Below are 22,813 nucleotides of genomic sequence, written 5' to 3'. Positions count from 1 at the left end.
TGCAGATATTGATTGTGATAGTAGAAAATATTTGCAGTGTTCTGCAGAATTATGAGGCCAGGAGCTCACATATCCTGGGAAAATCCTTCCCGCCCAAAAGCAGAGCCTCAGCCCCCTCCAACTCCAGGACATCCTGCTGTGGGTGATCGCAAGGATCACGTCTTCAGATGGGGAGGGGATTTGGCAGCAGATATTCCCTTTGGCATCATCCTTCCACTCAGTCCCATAGGGCTAAATTAACATGGATGGAAGCTCAGTTTAATTTACACTGCGGGTGTGGGTGGCATGTTCCTCCCAATGCTCAGGGGATGGCAAGTCAGGGGAAAAGGAAACTGAAAAAGTTTGCCCCAAGTCCTATGAACTGGGTGGCCAAGTGTCCGGTTTTTGACTGGAAAGTCTGGTTGAAAAAGGGGACCTGATGGTGTGGGGTCAGATCTACTGACCAGACACCCAAAATCCAGTTACTGTGGGCAGGGAAGGAGGGGAGGCACCAAGTCATCATCCACGCCAGCCCCTATTCAGCCAGGGCCGCCTTCCACCTGCATCAGGCAGCTGCAGCTCCCAGCCCTGGCTTTGCAGGTGAGTCCCGCCTGACCCATGCAGGGAGGGAGGAGAGGGGAAGAGCAGTGAGCGACGGGGGGAGGCGAAAGAAAAGTGAACAGGGTGGGGCCTCAGGGGAAAGGGCTGGGGCGGGACCTTGGGGGAAGAGGTAGGGCATGGGTGAGGCCTGGAGGGAAGGGGCGGGGCAGTGGCAGGTCCTCAGGGGGAAAGGGTGTGGAAGGGGAGGTTCTGGCATGCCTGCTGGAGTGTCCAGTTTTTAAATATTACAGAGTTGGCAACCCTATGTATGGGAAGAGTTTCATACAGCTCTCAGGGCTCCTGTGGAGATCAAAGTCCAGGAGAAAAGGCACTAGACTGGCACTCAGGAGACCTGAGTTCTAATCCCAGCCTGCCACTGACCCGCTGTTTGCCCTAGGACAAGTTGCCTTCCCACTGTGTCTCTGTCTATGTAGACTGTAAGCTCCTCAAGGCAAGGCCTATATCTGCACAGGGCTTAGTTCAATAGGGCTCTGATCTAGGCTGGACCCTTCAGGTGCTGCCGAAATGCAAATTAAAAAAAAAAGAGAGAGTCCATTTGCCTGTAGTCCTGCCATCTGCTTCTTTCACTCTACGTCCCTGGTACTAGGTACGGTATTGACAATCTTACGCAGTCTACATAAATCACAGCTCTTCAGTCTCCCTGGGCCAGGCAAAGGAAAGGCAGACTTTTCCTAAAACTGCTACTAAATGGATGAAACCTTTTTCCTATTTGCAGTGGGTTGGTTCCACCAGTTTGTCTGGGGTGGGCTAGGGATTGCTGGCCTAGCCCATTTCAAGCTTATAGAATTTCTACAGTATAATGAAACAAACATTATATGGCTGTTTAAAAAAGGCCACCTCCCTTTTTCCCTCTCCGCTTTTCTCCAGTGACATCGTTTACTTTGTTAAATAACTCATTTATCTTTTTATACTCTGCAGATCATAATACACCCACTCTGACAAAAGCGCACACCAAAGACCTAATTTTAGAAATGGTGTTTATAAGTAATCAGTTTGAAATACTGGAGCAGCCATATGATGGTTTTTCTGAAATACTGACGTTTGCAAGAAAGCTGCTCATAAGGAAAATTCTGATTATAACAACTCATTTAGAATAAATCAGTTTGAAATGGTTTATATAACTCAGTGGGATGTGTTGTACATAAGAATCCAAGTTTGTGTTCTCCCTTCGAAGAGAGGAGATTAAATGAAATCCCAAATGCTAGCAGGTTTGGGTGGGTTTTAATTTTAATATATATATATATTTTATAACTAGAGGAAATGCAGCATTTTAACGATTTTGTGGCCAGTTGGGCTAGAGAGGAGAAAATGAGATAAATTTACAGAGAGCAGAATTCTAGGTCTCACAGCCTCTCCTGCTCGCTCTTTTCTTGATTTTGGAATCATTTTTCAAGAGCGAGACCGACAGTTGAGCCTATTTTTTCCTGCTCTTGCTTATGATTTTAATGCCACATTATCCCTGCCCTGATCAATGGTATTTTACACACCGTTACTAGTGTGCGCTCGTAGGCCCAAATCCTGCAAAGACTTATCCCTTTGTGTAACTGCACATTGTGGGTAGTACTACACTGTTGTGTAGCACTGGCAACTTTCTTCCAAGTGCCTGCTCATGGCTGGAGATGGGCCTGCAGCACCCTGCCTCTGTTTTTCTAGGGCTGCCAGGCAGCTGGTTTTCAACCAGAACGCCTGGTTGAAAAGGGATCCTGGCGGCTGTGGTCAGCACCACTTGTCCTGGCTCTGGGGGCTCCTGGAAGCGGTCAGCATGTCCCTTCGGCCCCTAGGCGCAGGGATAATCAGTGAAGCTCCGCGTGCTGCCCAGCCCAGAGTGCCAGCTCCACAGCTCCCATTGGCCAGGAATTGCAGCCAATGGGAGCTGCATGGATGATGCCTGTGGGCATGGAGCCACCTGGCTGCCCCTGTGCCTAGGAGCCAGACATGCCAGCTGGTTCCAGTAGCCGTGTGGAGCCAGGGCAGGCAGGGAGCCTGCCTTAATCCCACTGTGCCACCAACTGGGAGCTGCCTGAGGTAAACACCACCTAGCTGGAGCCCACCTCCCGATCCCTCTCCTGCACCCCTCTCGGAACCCCCTCCCACATGCAAATTCCTTCCCGGAGCCCACACTCCATAACCCTTCCCACAACCCAACCCCCTGCCACAGCCCTGAGCCCCCTCTTCCACCCCAAGTCTCTCATCCTCTGCCCCATCCCAGAGCCCACATCCCCAGACCCCACACCCCTTCCTACACGCCAGCACCCTGCCCCAGCCCTGAGCCCCCTCCCACACCCAAATTCCCTCCCAGAGCCCACACTCCACAACCCTTCCCACACCTCAATCCCCTGCCCCAGCCCTGAGCCCCCTCATTCCCAGCCCCACCCCAGAGCCTCCCCCAGCCAGAGCCCTCTCCCCCTCCCACACCCTGACTGCCTGCCCCAGCACAGAGCCCCCTCCCACACCCTGAACCACTCATTTCTGGTCCCACCCCAGATCCTGCTCCCCAACCCCTGCCCAGTGAAAGTGAGTGAGGGTGGGGGAGAGCAAGAGACGGTGGGGGGGGGATGGAATGAGTGGGGGCCGGACCTTGGAGAAGGGGGCGGGGCAAGGGTGTTTGGTTTTGTGCAATTAGAAAGTTGGCAACCCTAGTTTTCCCCCTCTTCATGGCCCTTTAAGAACTCACTCATATCAACAATAGTTCAAACAGCTCCCTATTGGGGTCCAAGGTATTGAGTCCTCTGGTGCATACAAGCCCTCTAGGTCCCAGACTCAGTGTAGTCTCTCTCTCTCTGTGCTGTATGTTGTTTTGGGCTAATCAAACACATATTTTTCAGCCCATCTGACCCTTACCATCTCTCCCAGGCCTACCTACCAGGAGAGCTTTCCCCCACTCCCTCCTCCTCCTCAGCTTTCCTCCTGTAACAGTGGGCTGGCTAAGAGAAACAAGCCAGGCTCCTGTTAGCCCTGTTCCAGGGGAAGAAGGGTAGTAGTTGGGCTGGCTGAGGGGCTAATTACCAGAGTGGATCCACCTGCAGGCCTGGGTAGCCAGCCTGCCCTGTAAAGCTGGCTAAGAGACAGGAAGCAGGGGAAGTGTGGGCTCTAGATCCCTGCTGGCTGGGAAGTTAGCAGTCTCCCAGAGTGTTGGTCTCTGTAAATAATGGGTGGTGGGAACGGACACAAACAGTAAAAGGACATGGGTGCTGCACCTCAGTTGGTCTCTAACTGCGTTTTTGGAGGGGCTGGAAGGAGACACCACTACACCCCCGTTGTCTCAGGGCCCTGCAGGAGGTGTCTTACTCCCTGCAGTGTCTCCAAGCATAGCTCAGTCTCCTGGGCTTTGCCCCTTTAACGGCAATTTCCTGCTCTTTTATATGGGGAAATCACCCGATTCACCCAGGTGTGGCTGGTCTTGTAATCAGGGCCAGCTTAGCCTCTGTCTCTCCTGCTCTCAGGCCTCAGAACATTTGCAGAATTAGGGGCTTAGACCAAAAGTAGTGGCCAAAATATTTCTGTAGACACATGTGATACAGTCTGATTGTCATAATTCACACATATTTACTGCATGACCTTCAAGGTAAAACATCACTCAGGCACTGCATGCACTGCTGTAGCTGTGAGCTTCATTGCTACGGCAAATTTAATTAAAGCAGAATTAAAATAACCTCCTAGGAGGCTACCAAAGTATTAGTCTGATAAGAACTCCACCCATAAAGAGACTGCTAAATTTAGCTCTCAATTTATATTTTGTTTTTAAAAAGACTTGTACAAAACCCTAAGATCAATGGAAACTTTGGAATGGCTTTTCACAATTCCAGCATCAACAGATGTTTTTGTAAACAAATGAATATTTCCTCCGGCATTGTCTGCAACAGTTAGAACCAGAAAATGCAACTGACTATAAACAAAAGTGACCCTGACTTCCTCGATTTTCATTGTCATAGCTGAGAGAAATGCAAAAAGTAAACAAACAAATGAAACCATGAAAGCTAATGCAATGATTAAGATTCTCGGTTGGTTCAGTCTCCATTCTATTCTATTCTTTCTCCCACCACGATTGCTGTAATGTCCGAGCACATTCCAGCAGTGCATTAAGCAATGTGACTAACATTTGACACATGTGGTTTGTTCTTTCTCTCATCCTCTCCTCAGGCGGAGAACTGTGTGTGCAGTGCAGGGTTTTTGTTAAGTCTGGTAATTTTGTTCAATGGGGATGCTGCTCTGTGTCTGTAGCAAAGAAGGCAGATCAGAGAATGTGCTCCTTGCACTTGGAGTGGAAGCAGTGAGGTTTTGAGGCCCTCAGTTCCTGTAGGAGTTTGTTCCATGTGACCCATCTCGAGTCTCTGCTTCTTTACTGAGGCTGCCCGAAGTGTCAAGGTAGGATGAGCAGTGTGGGCAGATATCCGTTAGGAAGAGGACTGAGAGCCAACACATTGCACACAGGCCACCTGATAGATGCCAATTGCTGAGCAGCACCAGCCTGAAAGCCATGAGCACGAGATGATGGTCTCAGCTCCCGTCAATCCCCTCAGCCAGCCAGTTCCACTCCAAAAAATTCCATACAAGGGGTGACATTATCTGATTAAAACATGACCACATAGATCATTGTTGCAACCACTGTAATATATTTGCAGCAAATCTTGCACAAAGGTTGTCAAGTGAGGTGTCTATGAAAAGGTTATGATTTGTTGGTTATGGTTATGCTATCTGTATGCATGTATCATTTTTGTATTTGAAGTTATAGACTTGGATTTCAAATGTTTGCTCCTGGGATAACACCCACAAGGTAATAATCAACACATCTTGGAGGGACTATTCAAATTGAGTGGCCAATCAAAAGAACATTCAACTGACAACGGTGGCCAGTGATATACAGGAGATCAGACTACATGATCTAGTGGCCCTTCTGGCCTTAAAGTCTTTGACTCTATGATTAAAGAGTTAAGCTGCATCCACATCCGTGAAGCAGATTATTATTATCCCCATTTTACAGATGGGGAAACTGAGGCATGGAGAGAGGTGCTGTAGAAAACCCTAAGGAAAACACATGGGCTATGGCAAAGCTGGGGACATATCCTTGATCTCCCAACTCCTAATCTTTCACAGCAAGAACATCCTTCGTGTTAGCATCGGGTACCCAGCCCTCTGGTTCCCATGCCCAAGGCAGTACGAGGGGGCCTGAGTTGCATTGACAAGTGCCATCAATAGCAGGAATTTCTGGCATGATATGAATGGGCGATTGTGTACTACCTATGCACTAGGCCAGTGGTTCTCAAACCTGTCCAGACGACTGTACCCCTTTCAGGAGTCTGATTTGTCTTGCGTACCCCCAAGTTTCACCACACTTAAAAGCAACTTGCTTACAAAACCAGACATAAAAATACAAAAGTGTCACAGTGCACTGTTACTGACAAATGGCTGACTCTCATTTTTACCATATAATTATAAAATAAATTGATTGAAATATAAATATTGTACTTACATTTCAGTGTCTAGAGAAGTATAAACAAGTCATTGTGTGAAATTTTAGTTTGTACTGACTTTGCTAGTGCTTTCTACGTAGCCTGTTGTAAAACTAGGCAGATCTCTAGATGAGTTGATGTACCCCCTGGAAGACCCCTGTGTACCCCCAGGGGTGCACGAACTAGGCAACTGGACTGAGACACAGCAAATTCATTTCACACAGGGCAAACTGAGCTATCGGCCAGTAAAGGCTTTGACCTCAGCACTTGAATCTGACAAAGAACCAGAGAGCGGGTTTGGGGGATTGTGACTTCAATGTTTTTTAAATGAGAAAATATTCTGACGCTTAAGTTATTTCCATAGAAACTGCTGCAGCAAATAAAAAAAGGGATGGTGACGAGATAATCTTCAGTAAAGCCAAGTCTGGAGGAACACTGACCTGACAAATGCTAATTTTTGTGGTGATGTTTCTCACGGCTGGAATCTATATAAAACCACCAAACACGACACATTTATCGGTTCCCACCATGTAGTACACTCACCTCTGTAACTCCTGTAAATGAATCTATAAACCTATTTCCCGGAGGTGGGCACATGTACATACTGGATCCTAAAAGCCCCCCCCCGGAAAATACAAAATCTCAGCAGTTGCTAGCAGTGGTACAATTTAAAGTTCAATATTGTAATCACCGCTGCATTGTGGTGCCACAGAGAAGGCATGTGTGGTGCAGATAATCATGGCAAACAACTCCAGAAGCAGATAGCAAAGAAAGTGACCAAATTCGGGAAGGATGCGTTACCCAGAAGCCACTCTTTCTGTTGTGAGTTATAGCAGTATTGCATTTCTACTCCTTTCCATCAGAGGTACTTTAGAAACAAACCTCAAACACCCTGTTTGAAAGGAAGAATCACAGATGAGTAAACTGAGGCACACAGAGGTTAACAGGCACACACTGAATCAGTGGCAGATTCGGGAGGGAGGCAGAGAGCAGCTATAAGGAAAAATACCAACTTTTTCTCCAGTAGGGCTGGGAAGAAATCTAGGGAAAGCAGCAGAGAGCAGGACACAGGGAGCAACATGAAAGAAAAATGAAGTTAGCGAGACCTCAGAATGTCCTGAAAACTCTTCCCCAGGAGACAGAATTCCTCAGCTGCCCTCCCTGGTGTTGGTCTAAGCTGTTCGAATGCCCAATGATATGGCTCTCCGTCTCCTTCCAAGCCCCTATGCATTTCTATGGCAACCCTTTCAGTCACCTCCCACCGGATGGTACATCACTCCCAAACAGGCCGGCGGGATGATGCAAGATGCACCCTGCAAAGGCTCTGTCATATCAGGACCCATAAGATTTGCTCCAATGTGCGTCGGGTAGTAAACTGCCCATCAGCATGTCTATGCTGGATGCTGGTTGGGTAAAACGGAGCAGAATTTGAGTTTGCTATGGTGGGCAAAGGGAGACAGCTGCCAGGTTACACAGCATTAATGCTTCACTTTCAGAGGCTGAATGGAACATCTCACTAGCACATTTGATTCACTGGAAAATACTCTCTTCTATGGGGACTGAAGGTGGAACCCATTCACTTTCAGAAGAGATCGGAGGAGAGTATCAACAGCTAAATTGTGAGCCATAGAAGAGGGAGCCAGTGGAGGGATTCAAAGAGGGGGTGACATGGTCAAAGCGACAGACTAGGAAAACGATCTCTCCTGTGTGTGAAATTCACCCATGTAGTAAGCCCTATTTTGAGGGCTGATGTGGTGCTCACACCTTATATTGGTGCTCTGTGCAAAAGTGAGTTTCATCCAGAATGTGAGGTGCATGACAGGCTCTGCCCCCTCTTCCCTGACAGGTTTTGAAAGCAGCAGGAGTAAAGATGATCTTACCAAGCTACACACTGTCCCGAAAGAAACCAGATGAAAGTGTGTGTTCTAGGAGGCAGATCTCGCATGCCCCTGCAGAATGCAGCTCCTGAGATGTGATTTACCGTCTTCTCATACAGCTGGAGGCAGAGGGCAGGGCATTCAATGCCTAAAAGCCCCATGACGATGCAGACTTCCTCCAAGACAAATTCGTTCTCTTCTCCTCCAGTTCCGCCACCCTCCTTGCCAAACAGCATTATTTCTCCAGCATTATAGATTCCCATGACCACAGTCCCAGCTGGTTATTTTCTATCTTTGAATCTCTCCATAAGCCCAGCCACATGGAGAGGGGGTAGACACGCCCCCTTCTAAATTTGCCAGGCTCTGTTACTCATATAAAATGCCAAATCTTGGGTCCTTATGGATAAGAGACGCTCCTGGAGTGCCACTACCTGCTCAGTACTTTAATGAATGAAACCTTTTTTGCTTTCAATGTAAGCTCAGCTGTATGGTGGGAAAAGCTTTAATTTGTTTTGTTCAGCTTTCCCATATTGCTGTCTCCTATCCATTTATCTTAGTTTTATCCTACTGCCCATCACCATGGTATCTGGGTACCTTCCGTGGAAAGCCAATGGCAATACCAAAGCCTGGAGCACTTCTCTTTTTGATTTTTTAGATTATATTAATTTCCTTAATTTAATTTATTCATTTCGGGGTGGTTGGGGGACTTCATTGTGCACACTCTCAGTTCTGTGCACGCTGGGGATGTCTTTTGGCTCATTCTTTGGCAAATGAAGATGGATGGTACCATTAACACGTTATTCTAATAACTCATTTGCATTACGGGACAAGGAATGGCAGATATGGTATGCAACGTGCATATTCATCTGAATTTGCTATTGGAACAAGAGAGGAGACAAATCTGTGATAGAGCCAGCAACACGTCGGACAAGTGCAATGGAGTTCAATTTACTGGTAGGAGGAAGCAGAGTGTGTGTACACTGCTCTATACATCATGTGAGCCCTGTACCCCATGGGCCAATGGAAGCTTCAGCTGCTGCTGAAGTGGTGAAAGATCTGGGCATGGTTTGCGATCAGCTAATGTTATCCATTTACCTGTCTGTGCAGTACAAAAACAAGCCTCAGAGGCTCTATGAAGCAAAAGCACCTGAATTGTCTGACTCCTTTGTGCGTATGCAAGGAAAGACTGACCTTTTATTGATAATCTCTCCATATAAACTGACTGGGAACACAGATCAGCCCACGAGCCTAGCCTCCATCGCATACTTGTTACAAACATGCGGCTTTGTGCTTTCTCCCACGCTGCCCCTCATGTTCGGGAGGAGCTCCTCGTAAACATCAGGAAGGCTACCTCTACATTCACCTTCAAATCGCACCTTAAAACTCCCCTTTGCTGTGTTGCCTACTTCACACGTGACATGTAGACTGCTTGCATGCACGCTCGATTGTGCTGTCCAATATTTTCTCATTGTCTTCTTGTACTCTCCCCTCCCCGTCCCCACCTGCATGTGTCCATTTGTTGTATCTGGTCCTATACTTTGTAATCTCTTTGGGGGCACGAACTGCCCTATTTAACGGAGTGTGTACAGCGCTGAGCACAGTGGGTCCTGCTACAAGACTGGGGCTCCCAGACTGTACAATACAAATAATAAATACTAACACCACAGGAGTGTATCCAGAAATGTGATTCACACCAGGCTACTCTTGGAAATGTCTAGCTAGGATTTCAGAGTATTCATGTAATACTCCATGGAACTTTTTTGCACTTTTTTTTTCTATTAGTACTATACCAATAGAACCTATTTACCTACCAGCTGTGCTGAATTCGATACTGTAAATGTCCATTTTAAAAAATAAAACATGCAGCCAACACTATATACACAGCTGTCGCAGGCCTTTACGGAGCAACGTTAGTCATCTCTGCTCAAACCTTCTGACACCCTTCTTGTTGGCCAGTTGCCTCCTGGCAAACAATCAGTTAAACAAGCCTACATACACCCATCCACATAGGCCTGCATAGTGCAAAGCAGGTCTCAGACACTCACTCAAATGTAGAACTCTATAAAATTCCCGTGGGCCCACAGCAGTGCTAGATTGTAGACATTTGGGATTGTTGTAACTTCATGCCATTAGCCGTCATTGCCTTTGTGAAGGCGACATACAGTTTTCTGTTTTTTTAATTCTAAGAATGGACCATTTAGATGAGTATTTGGCATATTACAAGAACAGGGCAGAGATCAGACTGTAGAACTGTTTTTCTTACTGCAGGTTTTATGGGATGGATACAAAGTCAATGGGAATCTTTCCACTGACTTCAGTGGATTTGCCTCAGACACTTATACCCAGGCATAGAAAACCGGCAGTCATTTTGCTGCTCTTCCACTATGTCTGTACTTGATTCACTCTAACCCCTCTCCCTGCCTCTCAGCGCAAGATCTGTCATTTTTTTCAAAGCCAAAATTCATAAAAGACCATCGTGCCGCCTCATCCACTCACCAGAGACTTCTCATCTCTCTACCGCCAAGCCGCCCACTCATGATTATGAACCGTTGTCGGGGTCCACATTCCAAGTGGGGCAGGGGAAATAAGGCACACAAGAGCTTTTAATTTAATTTACTTTATTATTTTGTAAATGTGAATTTTACAATTAATGATCACATCTGATTCTTTTCTTTTAATGGATTTCTCATCATATGAAAACAGCTATGAGCACACTCCGAACTCTTGGGGTTTATTTATCTTTTTAGTTACTGATATATTGTGTCAGCCATGGCTACAAAATAACAGTCTTAACTCTACGGAGTAACAGCACATAAATACTAGTGAATAATGCACAATTTAAAAAAGCTAGCGTCTTTCGTGGCTGAGAGCTGAGAAACATAACTCAGTGGTACTGTGAAATTTTTCGTACAGCACAGAAAGGTTTTTTTTTGTGTGTGTTTTTTTTAACAGTCATGAATTACAGTACTACTTAATACCCTATACAGACTCCTTAAAAACAACCTTGTACTTTGTCTTTTTTCCAAACATTCTGTCCAAAGGATTAATGTTCTATTTGAATCAAGTGCCATCCAAATGTTCAAGTAAAAAATATTTATACATTTATACTTAGGGTTTTTTTTGTTTTGTTTTTTTTGTCTGCTAAAAATAGTATTGCAAGTTTTGGCTTTTATTTTGACATAAAAATCACAATCCTGTGCAAAATGCTTAGAATGGAAGAAACTGATCAGAACACTTGAAGGTTTTCCAATTTGAGTGCTTTAGACTTTAACGTTTTTTTTTATATTTACTTTTTTTTTAAACCCTCATTTTTATAACCATCTCGAAGCAAGCCTGAATATCTTGGGCATGGTAATAATCATGTCTGGAGCTTGCTTGTTGACATAATGACGAATTTATACAGCAGAAACACTTTGAAACAGTAGTTGAAGCCCAAGACAGCTATGAACTCTCAATTTTCTGTTTAGAATTTACTGCCAGTAGAAGCAAACAGGGGTTGTCTATAAGTTTTCAGTTGGTTAATGGGCCATACACCCTTCTCCACTTGCAGCAAGATATTTCCATAAAAATAAGCAATCTGAACAAAACCTTAGCAGTAAAATGACTGAGAAAATGCATCAGTCCTTTGCAGAATACCATGTCTAGAATGCTATGATCCTTTAAACATGTGTTAAATAGGGAACAATTCCAGTTTTGTGTTGCTGTTAAGAAAAGACTGTAATAAGATGAGCTTAACCCTTTGTTTCTCTTTCCATATTAAAGCACTGCACTATGCAAGAGAATGAATAAGAGGAAAGAGAAAGATTAAAGTGTATGCAATTGCGCATGAATCCACTGGGAATTTAGACAGCAATAATTCTAGCCCCCTTACGAGAGTCTTCAGTATGAACAGACTGAAAAAAGGTTACTCTCGCTAAGGAAGCGTCAAAGCAAACAGTCCAAACACATGGCAAAATGGACCCACTTTTCACTTTTTGAGAATCTAAGGTGAATTTCTTCATGAGTTTTTCCCCCTCTCCTCCAGGAAGTAAAGAGGAGCATTCTTAGGAAAACACAGTGGGCCTGATTTTCTTCTCACTTTCACTGGACTTCCACCAATGCAACTCCACTGATCTTAGTGGAGTTACTACTGATTTACACCAGCATATATGAGGAGATCAGGTCCAGAAAGACTGGGCAACCTCCAATAAATGGAAGGTTTGGCTTTGATTCAACCCTGCAGTAAGAAGATGCCTATCAGTTTGTGAAACCCCATCCCATGTTGGTAACATTTTCGTTACAAATCTTAGCTAAAACTGGAATCGCACAGTATTAACACAGGATGGACAGAGAGACAGTAGAAGGTCATGCTACCCCTCTACACAGCAACTGTAATCAGGACACTGTTCTTTAATTTGAGCTAGCGAGGAGGAGAGAGTCCGGGTTCTACACCATATGGCAACTGCATATAACTTGTAAGCTTAAATGCCATTCAGTTTTTTCAAAAGGTGCTTGATATAACTTTAGATATATAATATACATGTAATATTGCTAATAGTCAAGCATATGAATAAAGGTGCAGACATACCATAAATATTGATGCTTCGATTTGTACTACCAGATCTAAATGAATGCAGTTTCATATTCACATTATAAAGCAGCCCCAAATTCTATGATTTAAAAGGTGTCGTAAACAAAGAGGAGGGAGGATTTGGTTATGATCTGATTTTCTTAATCTGTTTTCCTGGGAAAAAATGATCAAAAAATTCTAAGGCACTCAAGAAAGCCCCATACAATCAATGGACTGCTCTGTTATCACTTTACATTCAGTATTTTAAAGGGATTATTTCCCCCTCAAAGAATACAATCATCATCCATATACATTTTCAAACATATCATTAATCCTCCACACACAGGAAACATTAGTGCAAAATGCTTGCCCTCATCTACCAGACAAGGAAAAAACCCTCCACCCTTCACATTTTAAAAGTTTGCCTTTCTAATTAAAAAAAATAAAAATAAAAAATAAAAGAAATTACAGGAAGTTGTGCTAGATATAAAAATATATATTTTTTCACTGTGCAACTTGACTCTCTTCAGATTCTCTGTCCTAAGCCATTCGATATCATTCAAGCACTTCTGCTGCTAACTCAGTCTAGGGTCTCCCAGTTCAGGGCATTAGGTGCATTTATTTTGCAGTTAGGTTGGTCCAGAGAAGCTTTAGCCAACTGTGAATCTCAGTTGGAGGGTTCAGTAAATTTACTAAACACTAAAAGTGCCACACAAAAGAAGGCGGGATTTTTAGTATCATTTTGAAAAAATACATAAAGGGATAGTCAGTACTTAAACTGTCACTCTGATTATAGGACTGACCTCCCCAGGGGCAGGTATGTAAAGCAGAGACTTAAATCTTGTATCTCTATTTCCCAGCTCATTGAATCTCAGACTTAGGAAAGTTGCTGACTTGCAATGAACTCTGCCAAGTAGCTGAAGGATCTGCAGTAAGAATGGAAGCTCACTGAGAACGCTGCTGACCCACCAAGCCTCATTTCATATGGGATGCGCTACCATGAGGTTTGGGTCAGTCTATTCGAGACAGATTCCCAGCATTTATCTGGGGTGACAGTGAAATGGCTAAAGAACTGGACCAGTCAATTCCCTGAAAAAAGCAGCCCCGGGCAAGTCTACTTCCATGGTCCCTAATAAGATTTGTTCCTAGGGCCATATCTTGACAAGTGGCACCTAAGCACTAGTCTACTATGCAGCTCAGAAGGTGCACACTCTGTCTGATATTCTGCCAGTCACTTGGATAAACCATGCAAACAGGGCACAGGGCGAGCTCTGGGCACCGCATGTAGGAGAGAGCGGGCATTTCAAACATAGCAGGAGGAAAATTTTCATTTGCAGAGGTGGGCAAAGTAAAAATATGGCCCACAAATGCCCTACTCTTTAATATACCCAAACAATACCCACTCAGCCACACAACTTTGCATAGGTCTTAAGGGCACCAATCCATGTGACTGGGGAGGGCAGAATATTAGCTCAGTTACATCTCAAGAGAGCCAGATTCAAATCATACAAAACTGAGAGCTACACAAGATGTAAGGTAGAATAGACCCGGCGGTGTATTTTATTCAGGGCAAATCGAGAAGAAGGTTGGAACACCTTAAGTCTTGGAGAACTTTGCTAGTAAGATGCAAACAGCTTCAAGTATTGAAGAAAAAAATTGCCAAAGGCTGGGTCACACCCTTTCCCCGCTTTTACATGGCGAGAGGAGTAAACCCCTGAGCAAAGCGCTGTCTGTGAATTCAGTTACCATAAACAACTAATAGCCTTTGCAGACGACTATTTGTGCACTTTGCACTTGTTCATAGTTTCAAACTTTGTTTTTACAAGGAATTGTAAATAACTTTAAAGCAGGCATTTTAGTCACAGTAAAAACAAATGAAAACAAACAAAAACAAGCCGTATTTAGCTTTCATATCACTCCCCCTCCCCCTGAATCTTAAAAGCATTCCAAACTCAGCATTATCAAGCACCAGCTTCATGCCGACCAGCACCTGGTATTTCCCTTTTCTACATACACCACTGTCTCCATGCTGGCTCTCAGCACATACTCACAGTCTCCCTGACTCCCATCCAGGTAACCTTGCAATCCTCTCTCGCCTCTGCAAGTAGTACAAACTTAATAATGGAACTCACGTAAGCAGCTCGGTAATGAGAAGCACAATTTGGGAACTGCGTGCCATGCTTTGCACTCTGTATGTTTTCAGAAGTTCTGGGGATGTCGTTACTTTCCAGAAAAGTTTACTGTCACTTTGGGGATTTTCTCATCTAGTCTGACCTTCGGTTTCAAAAATGAAAGCACTGAGAAGTCAACAGAGAGAGAGCATACGTCCAGCCACAGCTCTGGAGGACAAACTTGCATTACGACTTGCGCATATACCTGTATACATACCAGATGCCCTTTCACTTAGCACACGCCTCTAACAGTCAGCTGTAACACAGTGTATGTTATTGCATAATAATGCATGCCTAAGTGTCTTGTTAGACACAGGGCCAAGAAGGCAAAGTGCCATAAAATGTACCCAGAAGAGCATCGAAAGGATTTCTTTTATAAGTGATCAAATATTTCCCCTGGAGTCTCCTTCCATGAAGAGGTATTTGGAGTGAGAGGGTAGAAAGAAAAAGTACTTCATGGAAGGACAGAACCAAAAATTATGAAAACAAATCTGATTTTTCCCTTTGTATTTAATGTACTCTAAAAGTTAGAAACACAGGGCAGGTTACAGGCCTCTATAGGAGCTTACAGACTGTGGCAGCTGTCAAGGAAACCAAGTGTTTCAGCCTAGGCCAGTTTGATTTTGCCAGACATCTCTGGAGGAAGAGTTGCTATTTCAAGCAAGTCAGGTCTCTTTGGAGCAAAGTTTTCTGTTGTTCAGAGTAAAAAGAGTGAGGTGGCTTTCTGTCCCAGTTGCCAGTAATACTGCTTTTGGAGCGGCTGAATGCATCCTCACAAGCTGACAACTCAACTGCATTCTGGCGTGTGGCTTGGAGAAAACTAGTTTCCTGAAAGCTAGGACTTTTGTCTCCTGCAGGGCCCAGTTACATTTTAAAAGGGGTGACGGGTGGGTGGGGGGTGCTGGGGGAATCTTAATTTTCTTTTACCCTATCATATGCACCTCAGTGTGAGGGAGGGTGTGCTCAATGGTGCATTCCAACCAGTGGAGAGCTGTTATTAGTGCATGCCAACAAGTTAAATCAGATCACTTCCTCACGCCAAGTCACGTAACAAGCACACCACTGGAAACTAAATTCATTCAAACCATTACCAGGTACAGCTGAATTCTCACTAAGGCTCACTCCATCTGCCTGCTACACTTGCTTCCAAGTATCATTCCCCCACAACCTTTGCCTATACCTTTTTTAAGGAAAAACAATGACGTATCTATCTATATCTAGATCTGTTTTCCTATTTCTGCAGTTCAGTTTCTCTCTGAAACTGTTACAATCTGTCTCAGCAATTGGACTGAAATTAAATATTAAGGAGTATTAGCCTAGTAAAGAGGTGGCCAAGGGGTTGCCCGGCAAGTGGGCCAGTCGAGTGACTGTTCGCTCTCATCACTGCCACACGGTGGAAGAGGTGTCAGGAGGAGGTAAGGTTGTAGAAGCTGATTCAATCAAGAAGGTCAGTGATATAAAGCTACACCACGTCCTGGCAAGGGGGGGGAAAGGAGGAGCAGCTCCAGGAGAGAGACACAGCAGTCATACTGCAGGAGAATATCACAGCCAGGGTCTCAATCTGCAATTACCACGCAGTCCTCTCAACTCATACAAATATAAAATAAAGGTGTGGCCACTCCTATCCTATAGCAACTAAAACCAACAACAAATCAGCGGACAGACACCGAAGAGCCCTCCGACCTTGGTTACAGCCTCACACTTAGTAACACTAATGTTAAGGATCTGTTCTCTGATCATTTAACAAGAGACTTTTTTTTTTCCTAGCAATTCCCCACCCTACCCTGCCTTGTTAGGGCCAATTGTACAGACAAAAATGACTAAGTCAGATGACTTCTACCTTAACACATCTTTCTTTCCTGTTAAGTGACGGTAAAACTTTCTCTAGAGGAAGAAGTTAATGATGGCTTTACTTTGGAGCTGAATAATGCATGGGGTGGTGATGATGCGGTGCAGCAGCAGGGAGTGTCAAGCTTTTTTCCTCCCCTTCTTAAAAAGAAAAAAAAAAAAAAGCTACAATCTTATAGGCTAATCTCAGGAATATCAAAAAGGAGCCCAATATTTGTTTTCAGTAGGTCGCCATAGACCTAGTCATTTACAGTGTAACGAATGCAATTATTTCCTTCATAAATTTTAAATACAAGCAGAATAAAAATCACATTTTTTTCAGGCAACAGTAGCAGTTCAGTAGGTAAGTGGCTTGATCACATTTTTTTGTATTAGTAATGCATGCAAGCAGCTTTAGTATTACGGACCCCTTACAGGTCACAAAATGTTTTCTCTCTTTTATAAAGTCCCTCCATAAGTACCATCTTGTCTTCTCACTGGAGTTTCTGGCCGGCTAGTGGAGCCGGCACCTTGTTCGAAAGGTTGTGGAGTGCTTTGGGTATCTGACGCCATGGCATCTGTTCCAGCTGCCTCCTGTATAACAGAGCCAGCCCCTTCGGCATCCTCACTCTGTTCAAATGATTGGTTGGATCCATTGCTTAAGTCGACATTTACTGTGTTAGTTCTCAAAGCTACTATAGTTCCCGAATCACTCCTCCTTTCTGCATAGATTCGCTGCTCAAAGACTTGAGCGGTGCTGGGCTGGAATTCCGGATCCAGGGGGACACTGTTTGTTGTGGAGCCCATGACTGTGCGGTACATCTCCATCCCTTCCGGCAACATGGACTTAATCTTCGGAAGCCAGCGCTTGCGGACTCGTCGGGCGTTGGTGCACATATCGGCTGCAATAACATTCATCTCACTTTCCTTAAAGCTTGGGGCAAAATTCTGACAATACACTGCAAAGACAGGGATACATTTCACTGAGAACTGCTGCATACGCAACACAAAGAAGTTTGTGTGATCAAAGCCTTTGTCCCATCTCAGCGCTGTACCACAAGACATCAGTAACATCCAGCTATGGTTATCTCTGACAGAAAACATACAGTTCTATCACAAGAGCATAATTGTTATACTATATGAGACCACTGGTTCATCTAATCCAATATCCTGTTTCCAGTAGTTGTACCAGATGATATAGAAGAAGGTACAAGAAATCCCTTTATGGACAATTATGGGACAACTTATCCATAGAGGAAGTTTATTGCTAAAACCCAGGCAGTTACCAGCTGGCTTACACTGAAACACGGGAGTCTGTATTCCGGATAGTATCACTACTATCCAATAGGCAAGTCCTCGCCTTAAATTACTCCCAAATTTTCTAGTAGGATTTTACTAGACATTTATTTAGAGGTAAATCATCACTAAACCTGTTGTGGGGAGAAGGAGTGAGTTCTGCAGCAGTGCTGAATGGGATGTTATCAGGACAGTAAAGGTACCCGTCAGTGTCTGTATCAGGACTGGGAGTGGCTGGGTCATTACACAAATTGAATCTATTTCCCCATGCTAAGTATCCTCACACCTTTTTGTCAACTGTTTGAAATGGGCCATCCTGATTATCACAACAAAAGGTTTTTTTCTCCTGCTGATAATTGCTCATCTTAATTAATTAGCCTCTTAGAGTTGCTACGGCAACTTCCACCTTTTCATGTTCTCTGTCTGTATATATATCTTCTTACTGTATGTTTCATTCTATGCATCTGATGAAGTGGGCTGTAGCCCACGAAAGCTTATGCTCAAATAAATGTGTTAGTCTCTAAGGGTACATCTACACTACTCGATCTATCGGGAATCCATTTATCACGTGTAGTGTAGACATGATAAATCGATCCCCGATCGCTCTCCTGTCGACTGCTGAACTCCAGCTTGGCAAGAGGCAGAAGCAAAGTCAATGGGGGAGCCGCGGCCATTGATTGAGCGCTGCGAGGGAGCGAAGTAAGTAATTTTAATTCGATGTAAGATACGTCTACTTCAGCTATGCTATTCTCATAGCTGAAGTTGCGTATCTTAGATCGATTCCCTCCCGTGTACACCCGGCCTAAGGTGCCACAAGTACTCCTGTAGTTCTTGGCAGTCACTTCACTGAGATCTCACTGTATATTTGGAGTATTCAACTCATTCCTTCATTTAACTATCAGTAATTAAATGGGTAACATACAGATTTAAAACCCCAGGATTTTTCTGGACATAAGGTCTTGCCCTATTGTCCGCAATCCATTTGGCCCTGTACTATCATTTCAGGGCATCCATAGCTATCAAAATTCCAGTGGAAAGTGCTGTCATCTCCAACAGCAGTAGTGGAAGATGCCCAGTGCTACTTGGGGGGTGCTCAGCACCTTGCAAGACTGAGCCATTAGTAGGAAAGCTCTTCTTTCTCAGGGACTTGGGCTTTGCTTTGTAAAGCACCACGAACCATCTGTGGCTCAGGTAATAATTAATGCAGTCCAATATTTCTGACTTTTACATATCAATTAACGTCTTCTGCTACCTCTTCGCCTCCCTCCACACCCTACAGATCTGTAGTTGGGGCTAGAAGGCCCTTAGAGTTCTGCAGCAGAACAACAATTAGGGCAAGGAAAGATTTATTTAACAAATCTAAAAAAAAGTGCACTCCACTTCCATTTTATAGTGAGATATTTACATAAAGATTTACTATCCAGACAGACTCCACTGAGGGGAAAGCATGAGAGGACACTGGCTTGCACTGCATACCAAGCATACATTAAATAGGCTTCACGGTACTAAAAGACCAGCTTTTTCTAAACCACAGAGTTCCTCACTTGCAGTCAACCCCAAGCACCATTTGCTCTACTAATGTGCTTCTTGTATTCAAAAGAATTACTGTAATAGGCAAATTTTTAACCACTTGTAGCACATATTTTTAAGTATAAACATTCTTTTTTTTTTTTAGGATGACAACTCTCTTAGGATTTCTGTATTGTGACCATTAGTTTTCCCATATTCAGAGCATAGAAAATGGGCCAGATCCTCAGCTAGTATAAATCAGCATAGTTCCACTGGCTGGCGCTACACATTTAGATATCACAAATACAGGAATTAGTTCTTAGGATCTCAGACACTGAAATCATTGAAGTTAAAGAGCATTATTTATCAGTTAAAATGTATAGAGTCTTACCTTCTGGCCTTTTGGGACAGTTTCAGGTTTTAAAACAGTCAAATCCTATTACATTATCAGCTCTAAAATGGATTTTAGTTCCTCTATATACAAACTGGATAAACTGCTTGATATTATACAGAACCATGGTCAGTTTCCAAGTTTAAAAAAATGATTTTTAAAAAAAAGCTATTATTGTTTACGTATATCCCTTTTAAAAGGTAATTATTTGCAGAAAGACTTCCTTTTTTACTTACAAAATAAAAAAGATTTATAAACAAGCATTTTCAGGGAAATAGGCTGTGAAACACAAATGCTTATACCCAAATGATGAAATAGATTAATCCACCCTAACAAATTCTGATGCAGACTGCAGAATTTCTAATTCTCAGTGGCCAAATTACTCATTAAGAACAAAAAACTGTGCCATAAAGCAGTGGTTCTGAACCAGGGGTATGTGTACCCCTGGGACTACTCATGTCCTCTGGGACAGGTTTAGGGGGGTCAGAAATGCAGGGCTGGCATTAAGAGGTGGCAAGTAGGGAAACTGCCCTGGGCCCCACACTATAGGGGGCCGCTGCAAAACTAAGTTACATGCTTCAGTCCTGGCAGCAGGTCCTGGGCTTCAAACAAGGCTCACAAGTGAAAAACAGCCTCAGTATCGCACTGAAACGTTAAGTACAATGCGTCTATCCAATGGATTTATTTTATAATTATATGGTAAAAATGAGAAAACAGTCATTTGTGAGCAATAGTGTGCTGTGACACTTTTGTATTTTTATGTCTGATTTTGTAAACAAGTAGTTTTAAAGTGAGGTGGAACTGGGGGTACTCAAGACAAATCAGACTCCTGAAACGGGTACAATTGTCTGGAAAGGTTGAGAACCACTGCCATAAAGCACTGCAACTTTCAGACACAGCTATGGTCAGGATCAAGGAGGAGCAGACAGAGAACCACCGAGGGCCTATATGGAAAATCTCTCCTTCAAATATGGTTTGGGACTTTGGCTCTGATCTGCATGGGTGGATCCCTGCATCTACGTGGATCTGGCTGCAGACTCAGAGCCCTAGTTTAGTAAAGTTATTTCACATTTTGTGAAACGGACTGTTTCAGTTATCAAGCATGTAAGCCCATGAAAAAATAACCCCCATTTAAAAAAAAATCTCATCTATTAATAAAAGTATTGTACTGCAAAATTAGCGATTTAAAAAAATACCAAACAAAATTCAAGATAATGTGAACAATAATGTTCAGTTTCAAATTGTCAACACAAAATACTAACTTTGGACAGATAATTTAAAGTATTTTTTAAAAATAGTGAAAAGATTTGAATTTTCACATAACCAATTTCAATGTATAAGGTCCCAATTATTATACACTCTTAAGGGCCTTCCCCGGTTTAAACTGCAGCTCTTTCCTAAGCTTTTGTTTTTGCCAGACTGTTCTAACACGGCAACAGTAAATGCCCCCCCCCCCTTACATTTCACGGCATTAAGAACCCTGCTGTCCAGGGGCTTCCTGCTCGGATCACTCGTGGAGGACCGAATTCCAGTTCCACAGCTATTGGCGAGTGTGTTTCTGCAAGAAAGGGAGAGAAATGCAGATCTTATACCCAGGATTTCAGGTAAGAGTGAAAGTTTAAAGTGATGCAGAGAGATACTGTCTTACTGAGTTTATTCTCTTTCAGGTAGCAACCAAACAGTATATTTTTCAGTTGAGGAATCAGAAAAGCTGGCACTTCAGACCATAGGCGCTGACATCTTGGTTGCTCTGAGACTCAAGCACCCACCAAAAAAAACAGGGGGTGCTTAGCATGCGCAGGGCCAGATTAATGTTTTGTTGGCACCACTCCTGGCTCCGCCCAACCCCTGCTCAGCCTCTTCTCCCTGAGGCCCCCGCATGCAAGGGGAAAGTGGGAGTGGGGAGGAGTAAGCAGCGGATGGGGTCTTGGGAGGGAACACAGGTGAGGGTGACACAATCCGGGCACCGGAGCCCCTTCTCTTTGTGGGTCTGGTGCCACAATGCCATTGTAAACCTAGTACTGAGCACCCATGAGTCACAGTGTTGTTGACACTTTCCCATCCAAAAAGCTACAGTGAGACGTAATGTCTTTAAATTGGGATGTTAGTGAGGACATCTTGTAGGTGAGTGCAATGATTTTAATATACTGTAATTCATGATAATGTAATTAAGTAGTTCATTACTATTTTAATAATGATTACATTGGTAAGATACCAATGATATACACATATTCAATAACTGGAATATGAAAGAAGTGTATAAATATGCTGAAAATAACCTACCCCCAAAACTAGCAGAGTCCTCCCCCATCCCCCAAACACACACACACCTCTTCAAAAGCACCCACTGGCAAAAACAAAAGTCAGCGCTCGTGCTCCAGATTAACCCACTGAAAGAAGAAAAGCAAGAACAAGTATGGGGAAAAAAGGCTCAAATTAATTTTTTTTTTGTCAAAAAGGAACATACCGGTCAAAGAAAGTGGCTAGAAGACGTCTCAGAAGAACCTTATGTTTGACACCTGCACATAGATGACAGTTCATGAGCTGTCCCCGGGTGATATAAACGCCTGAGCCTGCAAGAGTTAAAGTGTACAGAGTTTAAAACCCACACCCTTATTTTCCCTAAAGCTTTAAATCTCAGTACAGAATGCAACACAAAATATTTCTGTTTTCTTGTTTGGACTGCAAACTCTTCAGGGGAGGGATGGTCTCCTATTATGTGTTTATAAATGATCTGGAAAAAGGGGTAAACAGAGAGGTAGCAAAATTTGCAGATGATACAAACCTACTCCAGATAGTTAAGACCCAGGCAGACTGCAAAGAGCTACAAAAGGATCTCACAAAACTACTTGACTGGGCAACAAAATGGCAGATGAAATTCAATGTTGATAAATGCAAAGTAATGCATAGTGGAAAATATAATCTCAGTTATACATATACAATGATGGGGTCTAAATTAGCTGTTACCACTCAGGAAAGAGATCTTGGAGTCATTGTGAGTAGTTTTCTGAAAACATCCACTTGATGTGCAGCAGCAGTCAAAAAAGCTAACAGAATGTTGGGCATCATTAAGAAAGAGATAAATAATAAGACAGAAAATACCATATTGCCTGTATATAAATCCATGGTACGCCCACAACTTG

General features: G+C 43.6%; 1 protein-coding gene across 6 annotated transcripts in view; it reads right to left on the bottom strand.

Annotated features, from left to right (window-relative positions):
* Positions 1-10,528: 10,528 nt before the first annotated feature.
* Positions 10,529-22,813, bottom strand: part of NACC2 (NACC family member 2) — an 89,057-nt gene continuing 76,772 nt past the window's right edge. For all 6 annotated transcript variants that reach the window (XM_030535145.1, XM_030535146.1, XM_030535143.1 and 3 more), the window contains 3 exons: positions 22,138-22,243; positions 21,131-21,228; positions 10,529-17,433 (listed from right to left, as the gene is read on the bottom strand). In XM_030535145.1, coding sequence (XP_030391005.1) covers positions 16,934-17,433; positions 21,131-21,228; positions 22,138-22,243 — 704 coding nt within the window. In that variant the 3' untranslated portion in view covers positions 10,529-16,933. The remainder of the gene's footprint in view (positions 17,434-21,130; positions 21,229-22,137; positions 22,244-22,813) is intronic.

Source organism: Gopherus evgoodei, chromosome 16, assembly GCF_007399415.2.
Source record: "Gopherus evgoodei ecotype Sinaloan lineage chromosome 16, rGopEvg1_v1.p, whole genome shotgun sequence".
NCBI lineage: Eukaryota > Metazoa > Chordata > Testudines > Testudinidae > Gopherus > Gopherus evgoodei.
The sequence above is the reverse complement of the archived record's forward strand: the minus strand, read 5'-3'. Positions and strand labels throughout refer to the sequence as shown.